Below are 19,985 nucleotides of genomic sequence, written 5' to 3'. Positions count from 1 at the left end.
ACTAGTAAGAAAACACGTTATGATTATAGATAATATTAAACAGCTTTTTTAACTATGGTTTGACATTAATTTTTAAAATTTCATTAGGTTAATCAATCCTAGTCAAAAGATCGTAATTTGATACCCAATATATAAATCAGAGTTGATATATGGGTCTTTCGGAAACAGTCATCCTAACTCTACCCTCCCCAGACCCCACGATGTGGGATTTCACTAGGTTGTTGTTGTTGTATATAAATCAGAGTTCATATCCTAGTTGAATTATTATTTTTCACATATTCTTAGGAGCCGTTTGGAAATGATTGAGATGAAATCATGTTTGGACATGCAATTTGGATTTCTTAAGTTGCAGTTTTTTTTATAAACATAAAAACCCCACAAGTTGTGAAAAACCATAAAAAATATTTCCAATTCTTATACAATCTTATCAAATGAGTAAATCATAGTTCATAATAAAATTAATACGCTACTAGAAGGCCTTTCTAAAAAATATAACATCAATTGATCAAACTTTCGTTCAATAAAAAAGAAAATTTAACATGAATAGTTATGTAACTACTCTTTAATATAATCTTCGCACATGGTAAACATGATTGATAAATATATTTTACCAACTTGCAGATTAATATTTAATACAAATGGTTGGTAAACATGATTGGTAATATATCTGCCAACTTATAGGTCCTTTTTTACAAAATATAAACGTATGGATCAAATTTTACATTTATATTTTTTGAAATCATGATTTCAAATCCCAAATTTCATCTCATGAGATGAAATCAGAGATGAAATCGCATGTCCAAACGCTGATTTCATCTCATGAGATGAAATCGCATGTCCAAACGCCTACTTAGTTCAACAAGACAGTAGCAGCTATGAGGCCAATTGGGTTCAGAGTGGTATTTTTGGCCTGCAAATTATATCTCATGTTTCAACTAAGCAGAGTAAAATTTCACTTAATTAAAATTCCATAACCGTGGTTCCACGTCTTTTATTACCCATTTTACGATCTCCAAGTCCATGGACCGAGTCAAACTCAATTTTCCTCCGATATTTTTGTATACTAAATTCAAATGGGAGGTACTATTAGATTAGTGAGCAAATGCTTGTGATATTCAGAACATTGATAAATAAAGTATTGAAATGAGATTTGCTATCATTAACTGAAGGTCTCATGTCGAGCCAGTGGATGGACAAACTCTTGAAAGAGTGTTTCCTCCTTTGATGAACTCTACTCAGCACAAATATGAATTAGTTGAACTAGTGGATTCAGAATACTAGCTGATTATACCAACAAAAAAAAAATATGATTGTCTACTTGCACTATCTCATCTTAGGATGCAGGACAGTTTTGTTGCTTTTACATAATGAAATTGTGACAAAACATCTCAAAGTTCAAGAAAATGTACTAGCAAACAACTACTACTACCTGAAATTGTGTTAATATAGTTAACAATTGACATTGAATTATTGTATTACTAGAATCACCATAAAACTAAACTTGTATCTACAAACAGCTATATCTACTTCCTCATACTATCTCAGATAACCTTTTTGGTGAAAGGAAATTCATTACTCTAAACTGTTGATTATGACCATAGTAATCGGTAATACTCTCTCTGAGAGCCACTATTGGAAAGTCCGATCTTGAAGTGGCGAAGGCCTATGTTACAGTAAGCAAAAAAGTAGGTTGAGGTTACAAAGTAACTGAGTTGGAAAGGAGTGGAACGAAAGCAAACACGTCCACCGGTCGACAAAGGGCTTCTATCTACAGGTGCTTTCATTATGGATCAATCTTTTTCTCAAAGGATCAGAAAAAAATTGGTCCGAATCTCCTACAAGAATGATTGTACCACCACAAGCTGTTAGTCCGACAAGAAAGGCAACATTTCTAATACTTCCGGTAGAATCATCATCCGGATAAAAACCTATATGTCATCAAAAGCAACTACCAATAGAACATGTGAACATAAAAGAAGTTTGCTTAATCCTGGTTTCCTTTACTTTGTCCCTCAAAAATCCAAGACGTTTAGCCTTCATGATGGGAGTATGCTACATTGCTAGCATTCTTAAAATCTTAGGGGACTGGTAAGGATATTTAAGGAACCTTCACTTTCTCTCAAACAACTAGACTGCAAATGTAATAACACTACCAATCAAGAAACATGTACAAATAAAGCTTCTGATACAGAATAAAGTGTCATTTACAGTCATAAAATGGAAGAATGAAATTCCTCTTCAAACTCTAAATATATAATTTGTGTAATCAATCACAGATCTGAGTTATTAGTTGCTTTAACAGATTGAATTTTGTTATTTTATTTTAAACTCTTTTACTGCATGTTTATGACATGTTACAAGTCCATATATAACAAAGCCAAAGAAAATACTAGCAAAACACAAACAACTGCACCATTCATAGAAGATAAACAGAAGAATTAATGAGATCCATTTCATTAAACACAAACCCATCAATTACAATGATCTCATAACATTCACCTACATAATATTATAACCAAAACACCATCTAGATTCATCAACCCAACAACAGAACAAATTAAAATATACCAAATCAACCACCGAAACCATCTCGATTCATTGACCCAACAATAGAAACAACTTAGTAACACAGCAAAATTAACCGCCAAATCCATAAAGGGTTCTTCCTTGTCTCTTCAAGGAATAAACAACATCCATAGCAGTAACAGTCTTTCTCCTAGCATGCTCAGTGTACGTAACAGCATCACGTATCACATTCTCCAAGAATATCTTCAACACGCCACGTGTCTCCTCATATATCAACCCACTTATTCTTTTAACTCCGCCTCTCCTCGCTAATCTCCTTATTGCTGGCTTAGTTATTCCCTGAATGTTATCCCTGAGAACTTTACGGTGTCGTTTTGCTCCTCCTTTTCCTAAACCTTTGCCTCCCTTACCACGTCCAGACATTTTTGAGAGATTAAATTGAACTACGAAGAGAGAATATTTGTATTGATTTGTGATGGAAATGAAATGGGGATTGGGTTAGGGTTTTATAAGGGGCCGAGTTTGGGGATTTGGGGTTTTTTGGTTTTGGCGGTAGGATTTGAATTATTTGGGGATGAAATTTTTGTTTTGCTGGGAGCCGTTTGATGAAGTGCCTATCTACGGTGGAGAATCATTTATTGCTTAAACGTGAATCGATGCGTAGACAGAAGCACGCGGATCGGTGACGTGGACTGTTGAAGCATCTTCTTTCGCCAAAAAAGAAACCATTTATTTCGAAATTTCTGCAATAGTAATAATGTACTAAAGTGTGTTTGGCAGTTGTTATAATTATGCAAGTATTAGTTATGAAAAAATCTAAATGTATTATTTTATACAAGGTTTAGTTATCATTTATTAATTTTTCCATCTTTATCCGGTATAAAATAATCGAAAAAGGGTCATATTTACCCATTTACTATCGAAAATAAGCTATATTTGTCTTTCTTTATAAATTTTCAACAAATATGGGCTTACCATTATACTCCCTCCATCCATTTCAGCTATTTTAGCTCAAAAGAACTGTTGCAACATAATTATAACTAAGAAATTCAAGAATAAAATTGACAATTATTTTTAATATTGCTCAATTCTCAAAAAAATATACCTTATATTTATTTAGTAAATTATATCTAATAAAACTTTATTTTTTGCACAAGAACAAGACGAAGGAGTTGGGGGAGAGGAAAGATGAGAAGATTTACTAAAGGTACCAAACAAGTCCCAAAATTAGAAACAGTGACAAGTTTGACCAGCCAAGGTCAAAACCTACTTAAAAATTTGATTGAGTTAATTGGGTTCAAAATGTAATTTTTAAAACTTGTTAAACTTTTAAAAAATACAAAAAGCCCCAACCCATTTATATCAAAATTAAAACCCATTTCAAACTTCAAATTCAAAGCTCACCCACTTCATCAGTGTGAACACCTAATTTTTGACCGAACATAAGTTTTTACACCATTTTTAGCGTTTAAATATTTCTTTTAGGTTTAGTTAGATATTTTAATTTTTATCTCATTTTTTACTAAGTCTTACATTTAAAGATCGAAAGCTACAAAAATAGAGTCACACTTTAGGAAAAAATTTGTCTTTATTTTTCAAAAGAAAAAAAAAATTACAATAAATATGTTTCCTTCTAATTTAGGTTTTAATAAAAAGCTAGTGTTTTTAATAGTTTTCTTAGTTAGATTTTATTTAGGACAAGCTATTTAACTTTTCTATATTTTATTAGTCTAAAAATAATTAAGTAATATTTTTATCATTATATTTTCCAACAACTGCAGTGGTTGTTGCAACAGCTTGAGCACTTGTTTGACAAAAGCAAACATCTATTAAAGTTGCATGCTTCAAAAACCTTTATTTGGTGTATTTTGTTTAACTTGTGATGGTTGTGTGTTTGTAAATATCGTATACTGATAGTGAAATAAATATTTTTGTTGTTATTCTTGTAAGGTTTACGAAAAAGGGTCTTGCATTTGTTTTGATTTTATCTAACAACTTCGTCAGTTGTTACAACATATTCCTCATTTGTTGGTAAAAATCAAAACAGTTGCTGAGGTTGTGGCAGCAACTGAAGAAGCTGTTGCAACATATTCACAAGCTGTTGGAAAAAATCAAAATAGTTGCTTAGTAATATGGTGTAACTGTTTTGATTTTTTCCAATAGCTGAAGAATCTGCTGCAACAACTTAAACATGTTGCAACAACTTCATCAATTGTTGCAACATATTACTAAGTTGTTGGAAAAATCTATTACTTGTTGTATTTGTTTGGTCAACTATTGTAGTTCTTTTTACCTGTGTTTTGATTTTTTCCAACAGCTTAAGAATCTGCTGCAACAACTTATACACCTGTTGCAACAGCTTAATCAGTTGTTGCAATAGATTAATAAGTTGTTGGAAAAATCCATTACTTGTTGTATTTGTTTGATCAACTGCTGCAGTTCTTTTTCCCTATTTACTTTGATTGATGCACACATTAATTGAAACTATTTTTTGTTTATCTCATGTGTGCAGATAAAATGGCTCTAACCAAAAGAAAAGAGAGAAATCAACTGAGGCATCAAGAGATAATAAAAGGTCTAAGTGGCAAACACCATTAGAAGAACTTGCTGAACATGTTATGTCTGAATCAACAAATGTAGATCCAAGTGATACTCCTACTGATAAACAATCTTCAGATAGAGAGGAGGGCTCAGAGTTCAAGGAAACCTCTCAAGTAGAAGTTCTGGAGATGGCCATGATGAACAGCATGAAGATGGCCGAGAAGCAGGAGATAAAAATCAAGAAAGTGAAGAAAATGGAGAAAATGATGAAAATGAAGTAGATGAAGAAAGTGAAAAGGATAATGAAGAAGATGAAGTTGAAAATACAGATGAAAGGTCGACGACTGTAGCTGAAGTTAGAAACTAAGAGCTAACAATTTTGTGCTCACTCTTTTGTAACTATTTGCATCTTATGGATGCCTTAAATAGAATCGATTACTTCACAAAAAAAAAACGAATATTCATAAGAGCAACGACTTCCAGAGAATCCTAAACAATCATAACAACTATAATGAAAAATTAAGCCAATCTCGTTGAGTGTTCTAGTATGGGCATAGATCCTAACAGACCTTCCAGCAACGATGTCGTCAAAAGTTTTAGAATTGACAAGTACCGAGTGAGCATGCCGATGGATGTACACAGTGATTTGATCGGTGATATTGTGGTCAAATCAAGCATAGGCAGGAGCTTCGATAAGTTTAGGATCACACTTAAAATAAAAGGGTTGGAGGATTTGTTTAGGTCTAGCTATTTTAGGTTGTATTTAGATTTGCCTGCAGAGACCGGTGCATGAGAGTTGGAGATGCCATGTCTTGTTTCCATCGTACCCTTAGAATTTGTGCCTGATAGATTGATTGATAGCTTGAAATTAGAATTGATTGGAGTGACAGTCATCACAAGGGAATCAACTGGTGGTGTTAGTGATGGTGTTGTTGGTGTTAATGATATTGTGGCAGGTCTTGCCGGTGAAAAAATAAGAGATGATAATAATGATGGTGGTCATCACAACTATGGTGGTGGTGGATTTGTTGTGGAACAATTAACTTTAATTTGTGTTTTTGGAGCCCTATGGGCTGTTGAATAATTTCTTTTAAGTTTCTAGTTTATGTTGTTGGCAGGAGCGTATGCAGCCTTAAAGGTGGGGGTTCAATTGAACCCCTAACTTTCGACGTGGAGCATAAATTTATGTATAAAAATTTATTAAAATTGCATTAAGTAGTAGGCATGAACCCATAAGTTTTAAAATGACAATGAATTCAACTAAGAATCTTAAAAGGTTGAACCCATAAAGTTTAAATCCTGGATCCGCCTCTGGTTGTTGGTGAAATATGGTGGATGTTGATGAAATTATGATATATATATATATATATATATATATATATATGTGTGTGTGTGTGTGTGTGTGTGTGTGTGTGTGTGTGTGTGTGTGTGTGTTAGGTGTTCAGTAGCAGTATATTGTTTGTTCAGTATGTATTTAAGTTATTTCAGTAGTTTCAAACAAGTCACAAATCTGTTAGTAAAAATCAACAACTACTGCAGATGTTGCAACAGATAAGTACAATTGTTGCAACAGCTTCTGCAACTGTTGGATAAAAATCAAACAGTTTTTGTTATGTCATTAGATTTTCACATTATGTTCAGTAGTTTCAAACAAGTCACAAATCTGTTGCAACAGATCTTGCATCTGTTGGTAATAATAAAACAACTGTTATAAATGTTTGATTAGAAAAGTAAAGTTGTTGCAACAAATTCATTATCAATTGCAGCAGCTTCTGTAACTGTTGGATAAAAATCAAACAACAGAGTAAATTGTTGCAACAACTGAGTAATCTATTGCGACAGATGTATCAGCTGTTGCAACAAATCATACAGTTGCTGAAGATGTCGCAACAAGTTACTAATCTGTTGCAACAGATGGATCGGTTGTTGAAACAAGTTACCCATTTGTTGCAACAGATGGCCCAACTGTTGCAATAATTACGTATTTGTTGCAACAATGTACCTAGTTGTTGTAAAAGTTTAACTATATTAATCACTAAATATCATTGATTTCCTTTGTTTATCACTAAATATGGGTGAATCAAGTAGTTCTCGTAAAATCACTCTAATTCTCAATCGATTTACTACATAGTGACTTAATTGATCATCTGTCCTAACTCAAAATTAGGGTTGGGCATAAAATACCGAATTACCGAACCGAACCGGCTATTTCGGTATTTCAGTATTCGGTTCGGTTTTCGAGAATAAAATATAAAATTCGGTATTTCGGTTTCGGTATTTAAAAATATACCGTTCGGTAATTCGGTAAATACCGAATACCGAAATAAATACACTTAAAGCCTAAAGGCCCATTGTAATTAAATTATTAGTCCAGCCCATTCCCAATAGGCTAGGCCTACCCGGTTGCCATCACTCAATCTAAAATGCTAAAATCACAAAATCAACAACAACACTGTCACTACTCACTTCACTTAAAAATCCCTAATGACCTAAGTCCTAACAGATTACACACACACAAAAGCTCTAACAAAATCACAAAATCCTTAATCCCTCTGGCTCCAAGTCTCCAACAACCCTAATTCTCACTTTTACAATTTCAAGGTACACCTCCAATGATTATTTGCTTTAATAGTTTAATGTACTATGTTTCTTGCAAAATTAGTTGTAGTCGGTCATGTGAATCATCTATTATATATTCCCTTCTAATCGAACTGATAATTAGTGGTTCTCCAATTCATTGTATTATGGCTCATCTTTAACTTGGTTGTCAACTACTATATTCCACCTCATTTATTCGAGTTAGCAACTGGCATAAACAGTTTAGGTACTCTTCTTTGAGAGTTGGGGTACTTTAAAAGAGGATGCAAGTTTAAAGAGTTGCTTAGGAATTATGCCTTTGGTTTTCTAATATGTTATTAGCTAAAACTTGAAATGATCAGAAAGAGAGATGGATGGAGCTGCTTAGGAACTTTCTTGATAAACTTTATTAATTTTCTTTGCTGCAGTTGGATGGATATGATAACTATGCTGTTATGATTCAGAGAAAAGGTAACTTTCGACTATTATATCAATTTTAAATACTAGTAGAATCTTTTATTTCTTTTTATATTTCAGACAACGCTAATTAGGAGATTTGAAATTTTGGCATACGGTTGGGTATATTAGACAGATAGCTGGATTATCTGAAATGCAATTGGTTGTAATGTTGAGTTAGCATTAAATTGTTTTTATGTAGCATCACGTCAAGTTTTTATGTCTTGTTTTCTAAAATAATGTGCATCTTGCCTTAATCCAATTAGTGATTAAACAATCATTTTTGTCCTACACTAATGCTATAAGGAAAACGAGACATCAAACAAAATTGTGATGTTTGTGAAGTATCAGTATGACTCTTGCCTAGGTAAGCAAATCTCACAGTGGACTTCGACTTTAATATGGTATTACTGAATACCGTACCGAACCGAAGTTTGATTTACCGATTACCGAACCGAAGTTTGAAAGTTCGGTATTTGGTATATACTTTCAATTACCGATTATCGAATTACTGAACCTGAACTTTGAAAATACCGAATCGAATACCGAACGCCCAACCCTACTCAAAATACCATCAAATTGATTAAGTATACATAATGATCACTAAATATCATTGATTTTCGTTGTTTATCACTAAATATAGGTGAATCAAGTAGTTCTCATCAAATCACTCCAATGATCAGTTGATTTAGTGCATAGTGACTTAGTTGATCATCTGTCCTAACTCAAAATACCATCAAATTGATTAAGTATATATAATGATCAGTAAATATCATTGATTTCCATTGTTTATTCTACTATTAATAAGTGAGGGTTTGTTGGACGACGAAGGGTATTATCGTAAATATGTGCTCTTTTATGGCTAAACTTTAGTGTATCTGTCATTGCATCTTCCATTCCTTTACTTTTTCAACACACATAGAAGGTTCTACTTCGTTCCATTTGACTCTTCCTCCTTCCTCATCTCTTTCTTTCTTTATTCCCCAAATCAAAGACACTCCATTGAAAATCTTCCTCCAGTGTTCAAGATCTGTCTACTTGGAATTACATCTCATTTTATTAGTGGTTTTCTGGTAAGTCCCTCTTTCCGCTCTTTTTAATTTTGGTATGAATATATGAATCCGAGCACACCCAGTTTATTGTTATTTGTTCATTGGTTTTCTAGCTTCTCTCTGTATAAATGCAAGGGTTGTATTATGGTTTCCAATTCTTTGATTGTCGCTGTTGATAAATTAAGGTCGGGGGGTCAAGAGTGTTTGGGGGTTTTTTCTCTTCTATTTATGGACATCTGTTAACTACTCAAAGTGAATCCTGGATTTTTCAAGTGCTCCTTCACTTTTGGGTTTGTGCTTATATTCTCTCTGCTTCGTTTTTTTTTTCTCTTCCTGTATATCCATGTCTCTTTCTGCCTATCTCTATTAACGAGAAAAGAAAAAAAAAAAGGGTCACAACCAACTCTCTCTTATGCTCATCTGCATCCGCTAGGTAAGGTTTATTTTACACTTCAACTCCTCTCTTCTTCACTGCCATCTCTATGTTTGGTGAGTTGTCCCATCATCATCTTTCAATAAATTTCTCCGGAAAATTCAAAGTTAAAAGATACCCAATTTAAATTCTGAATTATATGGCTATAATAAAGTATCTACAATTTTATACTTGCAATTTGGGGTTCATAGCAATTTGGTTTCTTCCAATTTTTCAATTTTATTTTATGAAGAGAACGAAAGAAAGGGCAACACCAATTTAAGAAATTAGGTTTTTTCCCTTTGTCCTTATTTTCCTGTATATGTTGATATATTAAAAATTTCATTGCTTTTATTAAATAGCACTCTTTTTAACTGTGAACAATTTAGTAGTGGAAATTCAAAGATAGTGTTCCCTGTTGGAGGTCTTTCATGAAATGGTAATATAATATGCTTTGATTTCCAATGATCAGTAAGAAAATAGTTGCTGAGCTTATTTAGACCTCCTAAACTTGGGCTAGAGTTTCATAGACGTTATCAAACCAGACCACAACTTTCCTTTTTAATTTTCTTTCAATTTTTTCCTGTAGCTTCTTCAGCAATATTAATTTAGTGCACAGGTAAGACTGAATTGATGACTGAAATGAATTCTGAGGATGCTGTGAAATTCTGTTTCTAAATCTGTTGCACCTAAGTTTGCAGACATACACACCTAATAACAATTTCTTGTCATAGAAAGAAATTGACTGGTGTTATGATTGGGATTATAACGTGTATTTCGTGAATTTGTATTTTATTTAATCCATTATATTATATAAAATCACCTACTTTTTCCATCCATTTAATTGGCATATAATGGTCCTACAATTTTGATTGCGCAGTGTTTGTAAAGTAAAGTTGCTTCAGCGGCATAGACGAACACTGTTACGACTTAAAGGTAATTTTGCCTTTGGTTTCACATTATTATTAAATTACTGAGTTGGTCTATATATCCAAATTTCGTCAGTTTATTTATTTAACAAGATGTCAGGAGATTAAGAGTCTATTTGATTTAGATTTATTAGAGTAATTATTTAGTAACTTCCATGTCAAAAGCCATCTCAAGGGAGAGATACCATCAATGTGAGTATAATTTTTTGGGGAGAGATACCACCAATCTGATTTCTGTAACTGTTTATCTTCATATTTTATTACTATTTTTTGGTTTTAATTATATGTGTGCGTGTGTTGTAAGAATATATTAAATTTTAACTATGACAAAAAAAAATGGGTTCTAACTGAGTACTTTGAAATCAGATGTCTGACAAAAAAAGAAAGACGAAGAACGTCCAAATGGAAAAAAATCTTAGACGTCGTATTGCCTATAAAGAAATGCCGCCTGACCAAAAGGCAGCACGTCTAGAACGGCGTCGGGTAGAATATGCTGCGAGAAGACATACTCTCTTAGAAAATTCTACTCCTAACTGTTCTACTCAGAAAAGCATGATTTCAGGAGAACCTGCTCTGGGACAACCTGCTCTGTTCATTCAAGAGACACCTTCTTCTTCTCGAATTGGTTGGTTAAATCAAACTTCGTTTTTACTTCGCCGCTCTATTTATGTTAGATCAGGCCGCAAATCAACACATGTAGGTTGTTGGAATATCAATCCACTACCTTCCTATTCTACTATTTTAAAAAAGGTCCCAAATTGTAGATTCTGCAAAGCCAAAAGATTTCAATATGAAACCCCAAGCTTTTGCTGTAGTAATGGTTCAGTAAAATTAGTTTCACACCAACTACCTCCTGAATTAAAAAGTTTCTACTATGGCAACTCCGATGAATCCAATCATTTCTGTACTTATATTAGAACATACAATAATATGTTTGCATTCACTTCACTTGGAGTAAAGTACGATAAGGAATTGGCACAAAGAACTCAAGGAATCTACACATTTAAAGTTCAATGACAAATGTATCATTTTCTTAATAGCCTCACTACTACAGATAACAATGCAAGAAATTTACAACTTTATTTTTACGATAATGAGAATGATATAGCTAATAGAATGACCTTTTCAGAAAACCTCAATAGATCTGTTATTGCGAAATTAGTCAATATTCTAAAAATTAATCCATACTCCGTTTTTCTAAAATCTCTAAGACATATTCCAGATTTATCCAACTTCTACATTGCACTTAAATGTGATTCTGCTTTGGACCAACAAACATACAACTTACCCAATGTTTCAGAAGTTGCAGCTATATGGACTGATGAAGAATTAGACAACCCTGCTTCTACACCACATATTCGTGTTTACACACATAGTAACACTAACCAACTGATTCACTATTACTATGGTTGTTACGATGCATTACAGTACCCTTTGTTGTTTCCCTATGGTGAAAATGGTTGGCATTGTGGTATTCAAAGAGTTATACAAAAATCAAACTTCCCTAGAAATTCTTCTTCTTGCAAACATCAGAACATTCCAAGTGTATCCAACATGTCTTCAATTGATGGATTTCTTGATATTGAACAAGAAATTTTGCAGAAAGAAAGACAGAAAAAGAACACTGTATCTTGTCGTGAATATTACTGTTACAAACTTCAAATTAGAGATGATGAAGAAAATGATACTTTACATTCTGGGAGAGTATTCCAACAGTTTTACCCGATATCTTTCTGACCATGACATGTAATTCTTCATGGCCAGAAATAGAAGATTTCTTACTACCAACTGATGAAATACAAAATAGACCCGATTTAATAAGCCGAGTATTTAAAGCAAACTAGAAGAACTAAAATCTGATATAGTTAAAAAACGTATATTCGGTAAAGTTGCTGCTTTTATGTACTCTATAGAATTTCAAAAAAGAGGTCTTCCTCATGCACATTTCCTTATTATACTTGAAGATGAGTATAAATTATTGACACCTGAGGCTTATGATAGAATTGTTTGTGCCGAACTACCAAATTCTGATACAAATTAATATTTACATTCTTTGGTTATTAAGCATATGATGCATGGACCTTGTGGAACTTTAAATCCTACAAATTCGTGCATGAAGAAAAAGGGATATTGTAAATTTAAATACCACAAAAGTTATGCCAATGAAACATCCAAAGGTCAAAATTCATATCCAATATATAGGAGACGAGATACTGGAAAATTTGTAAAAATTAGAGCCCAATATCTTGACAATTCATGGGTAGTTCCTTACAATCCATATCTACTAAGCAAGTTTAATTGTCACATAAATGTTGAAGTTTGTGCAGATATTAAAGTTGTTAAATATCTCTATAAATACATTTGTAAAGGGAATGATAAAATTGCTTTCAATCTACAAAGTAATAACACTAATAATACAGACATAGATGAAATAAAGGAATATAGATCAGGCAGATGGGTATCACCTCCAGAAGCTATGTGGCGTTTGTTTGCGTTTCATATCAATGAGATGAATCCCAATGTATACCAACTTCAGCTACATCTTAAAAATCAACAATTTGTCTCCTTTAAAACGACTACAAATCTAAATTCAATACTTAAAAATCCTACAAATCGAAGAACAATGTTGACAGAATTTTTTTCAATGAACGAAAAAAATAAACATGCCATAGAACTTAACTTATTGTACAAAGAATTCCCAGAACATTTTGTTTGGTCGATGACTGATAAAATGTGGTCACGTCGAAGACAAGGTTATGCTATTGGACGTATTATTAGTTGTCATCCAACGGAAGGAGAAAGATACTACCTTCGACTATTATTGATGAACATACGAGGACCAAAATCATATGAAGATCTCAAGACTGTAAACGGAAAATCCTATAACACATTTAGAGAATCTGCAGAAAAAAGAGGATTGTTAGCTTCTGATAATAACTTAATTGAATGTATGTTAGAAGCTTCAAATTACCAAATTCCTTATAGTCTACGACGTTTATTTGCTACACTATTAGTATATTGTAGTCCTGCTAATCCAAAAGAATTATGGGAAAGATTTGAAAGCTCCATGTCTGAAGACTTTACAGCTATGCCAAACATACAAACAAAAAACATTCGTTATTTAGTTCTAAGCCACATAAATGATATATTGCATTCAATTGGACGGAATATCAATGAATTTAAACTCACATCAGAAAATATTACATCTTTTACATCTTCTAGTATAATGCAAGAGGCTAGAGACACCCATTTAGAAAGAAACATAATTGTAACTGAAGAAGATTTATTACTATATAAAAAACTAAATAAAGAACAAGAACAAGAACAAGAACAAGCGTACATCACCATACTTAATAAAATATTCTCAAATGAACCAGGAGCATTCTTTATTGATGGGCCTGGAGGAACAGGAAAAACATTTTTATACCGCGCTTTATTAGCTACTGTACGATCAAAAGGATTTATAGCTTTAGCCACAACAACTTCTGGTGTTGCAGCTTCAGTACTCCCTGGAGGACGAACTTCCCACTCACGTTTTAAACTTCCTATTGATGTAGGCGAAAATTACTGTTGCAATATAAGTAAACAGAGTTCACTTGCATTTTTAATTCAAGATGCAAAGCTAATAGTATGGGATGAGGTATCACTGGCTAGGAAAAAACTTGTTGAGACTTTTGATTCACTCTTGAGAGATCTTATGGGTATAAATACACTATTTGGTGGAAAAGTCGTAGTTTTTGGAGGCGATTTTAGACAGACTTTACTTGTTGTGAAAAGCGGAACAAAAAAGGATTTCATACGTGAATGTTTATTGTATTCAAATATCTGGGATCATCTTCAAAAATTCCATTTGACACAAAATATGCGTGCATGCAAAGATCCTACATTTTGTGAGTATTTACTAAGAATTGGAGATGGAAGAGAAGAAGTTAATGAACATGATAAAATTGAGGTTCCAAAATCATTTCTTATTCCTTTTACGAATGAGAAAGATTCATTAAATATTTTATTCAAAACTGTTTATCCCAATCTACAGATGCTCATGTCTGATACATCCTCCGTAACATCACGTGTTATCTTAACGACCAAAAATGATTTCGTAAACGAAATTAATCAGATGTTCATAGATGAATTTCCCACAACTGCTGTGACATTCATTGGAATTGTTGAAACTATAGAGCCAAAAGACCAAAGCCAATTTGAAGACTTCCTCCATACTTTGAATCCTACTGGTTTGCCTCTTTATAAGTTAGTTCTAAAGCAAAATTGTCCAATTATACTACTACGCAATTGAAATCCTTCTGAAGGTTTATGCAATGGTACACGCTTAATTTGTTCTGATTTCAAAACTCATATTATTAGTTCTAAAATTGCAAGTGGTGACTTTAAAGGCAAACATGTTTTTATTCCTCGAATACCATTGTTATGTTCACAAGACGAAAAATTGTCTATTCAATTTAAAAGAACACAATTTCCTATTCGACTATGTTTTGCTATGACTATAAATAAAGCTCAAGGTCAAACACTAGATTCCGTAGGAATTTATTTACGTGAACCTGTCTTTTCACACGGTCAACTTTATGTTGCTTTATCAAGAGCAAGAAGTTCAGACTGTGTAAAAATATTAATCCGACCCGCAACAGTAGACGATCCCGATGATCATTCTACCTACAATATAGTATATAATGAAATTATCCGTAAAGCATTCTCTTAGGACTTTCAAAAAGCTACTAACTATTCATATAACATATGTAAGTTATTACTTTCATTTACATTTTTCATCAACCTTACTTCCTTTATCATACTATTCCATTGTTTAACCCACTTTAATTATTTTTCAAGGAGAAGTTAATTACCAAATTTTGTCTAGCTATTCTTGAAATTCCTGTGGCATTTGTTCTTTTAACCAATTCCGTACATGCATTGATTGAAGAAAAGGCGCTATAGAGAAAGTAAGTCTTCCATCTTCAACATATACTTTGTTCTTTGCTTGCTCTATCAATTAAGAATTCTTTACTGAAAGTACCAATGAACAAATGTTTTTTATTGTTACTTGGCTGCTAATCATAGTTATTGTAGTTCAGGGGGAGCTTCTACATCTGGTGAATTTACCTATGACACCTCTTTGGCTGCCTTAGATTCTTACCTTAGTGGCAGGTGTATTCTGTTTTTCCGTTTTCATTTTTCAATTACTCTTTGGGGATGATGTGACTTTCATCTTGTTTAACTTATTTTTTGAACATTTTCATGTGTCAGATCTTAAAGGTAAGTGCATTACTCGGTTGGCCTGTGATTATCTTTTCTTCAATTACTGAAGCATGGGCCCAACAAGAACTGGAGTTGAATGATAGAGTGCTTCCAGAGTAACTTTGCTTCCTTTCCTTAGTCGTATGATAACATTGCAATGAAGAAGCTGACGACATATATGTCAGAGAAACCAAAAGCATTTGTTTTGCATATTCTACAAATTTCAACAATACACTTAAGTGGCAATTTTTTTTGCACCTAATTCTCCCAAAAAAAGGTTGTTCATTGCCTCAAAGTAGGATTGGCTCTTTCCCTTGTGTCTGTGTTTTATTACATGAGACCTCTGTCTGAAGTTGTTGGATGGAATACTATGTGGGTTGTTATGGTAGTTGAAGTAGTATTTGAGTACACTCTAGGTAAGTATTCATATGTCACACCTATGTTTCTTTCTTTTATTTAATTCATTGTGCATAAGACTTTTGAAAATGTTATTCACTTCGAAGTCAAAATTCCATTACCATATGCAGGCTTTACACTTTATAAGTGTGTAAATACAGCTATGGTAGCATGTCTCGCTGATACTTTAGGAATTGATGTTCACGGGTTGCAACTCAATCTGAAGAAAGATTTGAACTTGTTATTCTCCAAAAAGTAGATGCATGTGGTTTGCTCCAAATTGATTTGGGCGTGTGAATCGAACTTCAGGTATGTCTTCGATGTCTGCAAAATATTTGTTCATCTCTCTTATATTTTGTTCATTGCTCTTCTCTGTGCCTTTGATTTTCTCCAACAGCTAACAGTGTGATTAATGAAAGATAGATGAGGGATAGTGTATGTAATACATCTTTCCTTTCTTGTGTCTGTTTAGGAATTACAATTGGTTTCCATCATGGAGATAGATTGAAAACTATTCTAGCAAAAATATTTGGCAGAGATTTCCCCACTGATATAGAAAACTAGACCTTATTCTTTTGGGTTGTAGGACAGTAGAAAGGTGCTTAACTTGAAGGAAGTGAATGTAATGAGAGCCTATGGAACTGCTAAAGACAAGTTTCAGCATCTTTAAGATCGTCATCAAATGAGGGTGAAGAAATTTGTAAAGCGGTAAACTGATACCTCCTACTTGGCTATCTTGCGTGAGATCTATATATACCAAAAATAATAACAAATACCAAGTTATGTACTGACCAACTTTCATCTATAAATTGAGCAGTCTATCTTCTTCTTCCTTTTTAAAAAAAATGCAGTTGCTAGCATTTGAACATGGAATCAAGAACTTCGTAATTCTTTAGTAATACACATAATAGTTTGATCCAAACTTAGACAAACCTTCATTGCTTCACTCTTTAACTTTTTTAGAAAATGAGCAGCTTAATTATTATGTTTATAAGAGCCCTTCCACTGTACATTTCGAAATATTTAAAACCAACAACTACCTTTAATATCATTTGGAATGGTGAAAAGGTGTACAGTTTAATACCATCCTCTGTCTGATGAGGTTTTTGAAATTTGACTTGACCTAGGTTGATTGCAATGTAAGTTGAGTTGCTTTCGCTGCTCTTTTTGTTAGTACCAATTTGTTTGCCATGTAAGAAAAAACTATCCTTTGTTGCAATGTTAAATATCTAATGTTTATGCTGGATGTTTCTCCTTCCAATCTTATGAAAAATCACACTTTCAAGATACCACATCTGTGGTGTAATGAAATACCACTCTTGCATGGAACTAAAGAAACACAATTGATCAAGGTCTTTGATGAATTATTGATGACAGTTCTGGTGTTGATCGGATTACTCTAATTATTATAATGAAAGTAATTGTAGCAAATTAGTATCAACTGAAGGCTTAGGGATAAGGAGGAAAAAAGTGGTGTTTTGAATGGGACAAATATGCTTTACATACACTAATTTTGCAGCTGAAAGACTAGATTTGGAGATTATTTATGTGGGGTGTTTGAAGGCATCAGATTTAGAATTCAATAAACAAGAGCAAGTAGTAAAATTCTTATGAATGAAATTTAAGTATGTACCAACTATCTTATCATTGATAAACAAGTATTATCATGACTTTTGCAAGCATTTCTTGTGCCCTTTGTTTCATTACATGCTACTTGTGACACCAACTCACAATTTCTGGTCTGATAAGTCTTTGTGGGTGGCTTATGTATCAGCACAAGATCCCCTTGCGAATAAGGTTTGTGACGTGATCAATCCGGGTGAAAACTATGTTTGGATTAAAAATTATCATCTCATGATTTTTGACTACTATGTTAAGCAGAATACAATAGAATAAAAGTTTGATTTTTTCCTTTATAGTCCTTTGTCATCATCTGAATATATTTGCAAAGCAAAATCTCACAAATGATGTGAAGTTGTTTTCTTACTTAGTTTTTTACTAAAGTGCTAGTTAGCCTTAGAAGGGCTTTCAAGTAACAAACTGCCATTCCTCACTCAATATAGCTTGTTGTTTCATTGATTGCTGCTTAATGCATCGGTAACAGAGTAGACTCAAAGTTATGCCAACTTGCACCCATGGGTTCCTTCTACCAACTTATAGTTCCAAGAGCTATTGATTTTATAATAGCATCATAGTATTTCTCTTTACCTTAACAGGACACAAACATTTTACTTGCATCCTACTTCACATTGTGTCCACGTCATTTCTTACGCTTTCCAAAATCTTTCTTTTATTTTGGTAGACAAGTACTCATCCCTATGGTTTCTAATGGCAGGTTCTAATATCTTTGACAACTTGGGAAAAAAGGCTTATGAGTTATGACAACAAAGCTTTATGGAGTGGTCAAATTTCAAAAGGCATGGTGCTTCTTTTTTCCATAATGTAAACAGATTTCCTCATTGAAAATGAAGAATGTACGATTTCACAATATTGTATACTTTTGTTGCTTAGTGCACGTAAATATTATGAAGTATTAAAACCTGAAACACGTAGAATTATTTTCTTAGTGTTATGATCCTTTTAGTATTCCTGTAATAATTGCACAAATAATACAAACAATGATGTCAGTCGTACGCCCGTGCATAGCACGGGCACGGGCCATCTAGTTACTAAATATAGGTGAATCAAGTAGTTCCCATCAAAACACTTTAAAGATCAATTGATTTAGTGCATAGAGACTTAGTTAATCATCTGTCCTGACTCAAAATACCACCAAATTGATTAAGTATATATAATGATCACTAAATATCATTGATTTCCTTTGTTTATTACTAAATATAATTGACTTCCTTTGTTGATTACTATATATGGGTGAATCTAGTAGTATCTGTTGCAGTAACTAACATAGTTGTGCAACAAGTCATACCACTTGTTGGATAAAACACAACAAGTTACCTAGTTTCTGCAACAAATCATTACACTTGTTGGACACAACACAACAAGTTACCTAGTTTCTGCAACAAATCATTACACTTGTTGGACACGACACAACAAGTTACCTAGTTTCTGCAGTAAGTCGCTCCACTTGTTGGATAAAACACAACACGCTACCTAATTTCTGTAACAGATTTGGTACTTCTTAGAAACTCCCATCTGTTATAATATGTTCAACAACTCACTAGTTTCTGCAACAAGGCCCATCGCTTGCTGGAAAAACACCAACAAGTAATAAAGCTGTTGCAACAAATTTCTTACTTATTGGAAATTGTGTAGCAATTTATTAACAATAGAATTTACAATATAACATACATTTGTGATATAAGCAAGATCAAGATCTAATATAAATCAAGTTAACAAGCAACAACAACATAATTTACCATTGCAAGAAAGGACAAAATTAAAATGTCATGAAATCCAAGTTCAATAACACCAACAACAGTAATTATTATTATAAAACAGTGCAAGATTAACTACTATGGAGTATTTCGGTTTGGGCATGTAATTTTTTTGTGGCCAACTATTTTACATATGGAGCATTTATTTTTCCTCGTTGGAAATGATTCCCCGATTTTACGTCTCCTCTTTGTCTGCCTTCTTCCTGCTTTGCTCGGATCAACATGTGGAGGAGGTATTTCTCTCTCTAACAACTCCAAAGGAACTACCCAAGACTCTTCAGAAGACGCATGATTCATAGTATGCAATTATGTATTTCTCCACCTTATAGGGGATAGGCGCGAATAATCGGATTGGACTTGGAATTATAATATGGAGATGAGTACTCATATATTCGCCTTCCAAAGTATTCACCATATTGGACTCGAGTCGCTACAAGTTTCAACGAAGTCTTTA

General features: G+C 33.2%; 2 protein-coding genes across 10 annotated transcripts; one reads left to right on the top strand and one right to left on the bottom strand.

Annotated features, from left to right (window-relative positions):
* Positions 1-2,426: 2,426 nt before the first annotated feature.
* On the bottom strand, positions 2,427-3,017 carry LOC132640179 (histone H4-like). The gene has a single exon (XM_060356660.1). It carries the CDS (start codon positions 2,947-2,949, stop codon positions 2,638-2,640), a length of 312 nt encoding a protein of 103 aa, XP_060212643.1. The 5' UTR covers positions 2,950-3,017; the 3' UTR covers positions 2,427-2,637.
* Positions 3,018-9,010: 5,993 nt separating this feature from the next.
* On the top strand, positions 9,011-18,722 carry LOC132640178 (uncharacterized). Of its 9 annotated transcripts, none has more exons than XR_009582176.1 (9): positions 9,011-9,173; positions 10,445-10,500; positions 10,860-11,118; positions 15,336-15,445; positions 15,578-15,650; positions 15,750-16,156; positions 16,268-16,445; positions 16,723-16,844; positions 18,472-18,722. XR_009582176.1 is itself a non-coding variant. In XM_060356658.1 (8 exons), exon 3 carries the CDS (start codon positions 12,562-12,564, stop codon positions 14,785-14,787), a length of 2,226 nt encoding a protein of 741 aa, XP_060212641.1. In that variant the 5' UTR covers positions 9,011-9,173; positions 10,445-10,500; positions 11,794-12,561; the 3' UTR covers positions 14,788-15,445; positions 15,573-15,650; positions 15,750-16,156; positions 16,268-16,445; positions 16,723-16,844; positions 18,472-18,722. The 9 variants fall into 9 exon arrangements, 1 of the variants encoding a protein (XP_060212641.1); XR_009582175.1 differs by having other exon boundaries at positions 15,573-15,650; XR_009582179.1 differs by lacking the exon at positions 10,860-11,118 and having other exon boundaries at positions 15,342-15,445.
* Positions 18,723-19,985: the final 1,263 nt, after the last annotated feature.

The sequence above is a fragment of the Lycium barbarum genome, chromosome 5, assembly GCF_019175385.1.
Source record: "Lycium barbarum isolate Lr01 chromosome 5, ASM1917538v2, whole genome shotgun sequence".
Lineage (NCBI taxonomy): Eukaryota > Viridiplantae > Streptophyta > Magnoliopsida > Solanales > Solanaceae > Lycium > Lycium barbarum.
Note: the sequence above shows the minus strand (reverse complement) of the source record. Positions and strands in the feature narration are given on the sequence as shown.

Excerpts from the sequence above, each read along its gene's own strand:
- LOC132640178 (XM_060356658.1), top strand. The coding sequence starts at position 12,562 with ATGATGCATGGACCTTGTGGAACTTTAAATCCTACAAATTCGTGCATG.
- LOC132640179 (XM_060356660.1), bottom strand. The coding sequence starts at position 2,949 with ATGTCTGGACGTGGTAAGGGAGGCAAAGGTTTAGGAAAAGGAGGAGCA.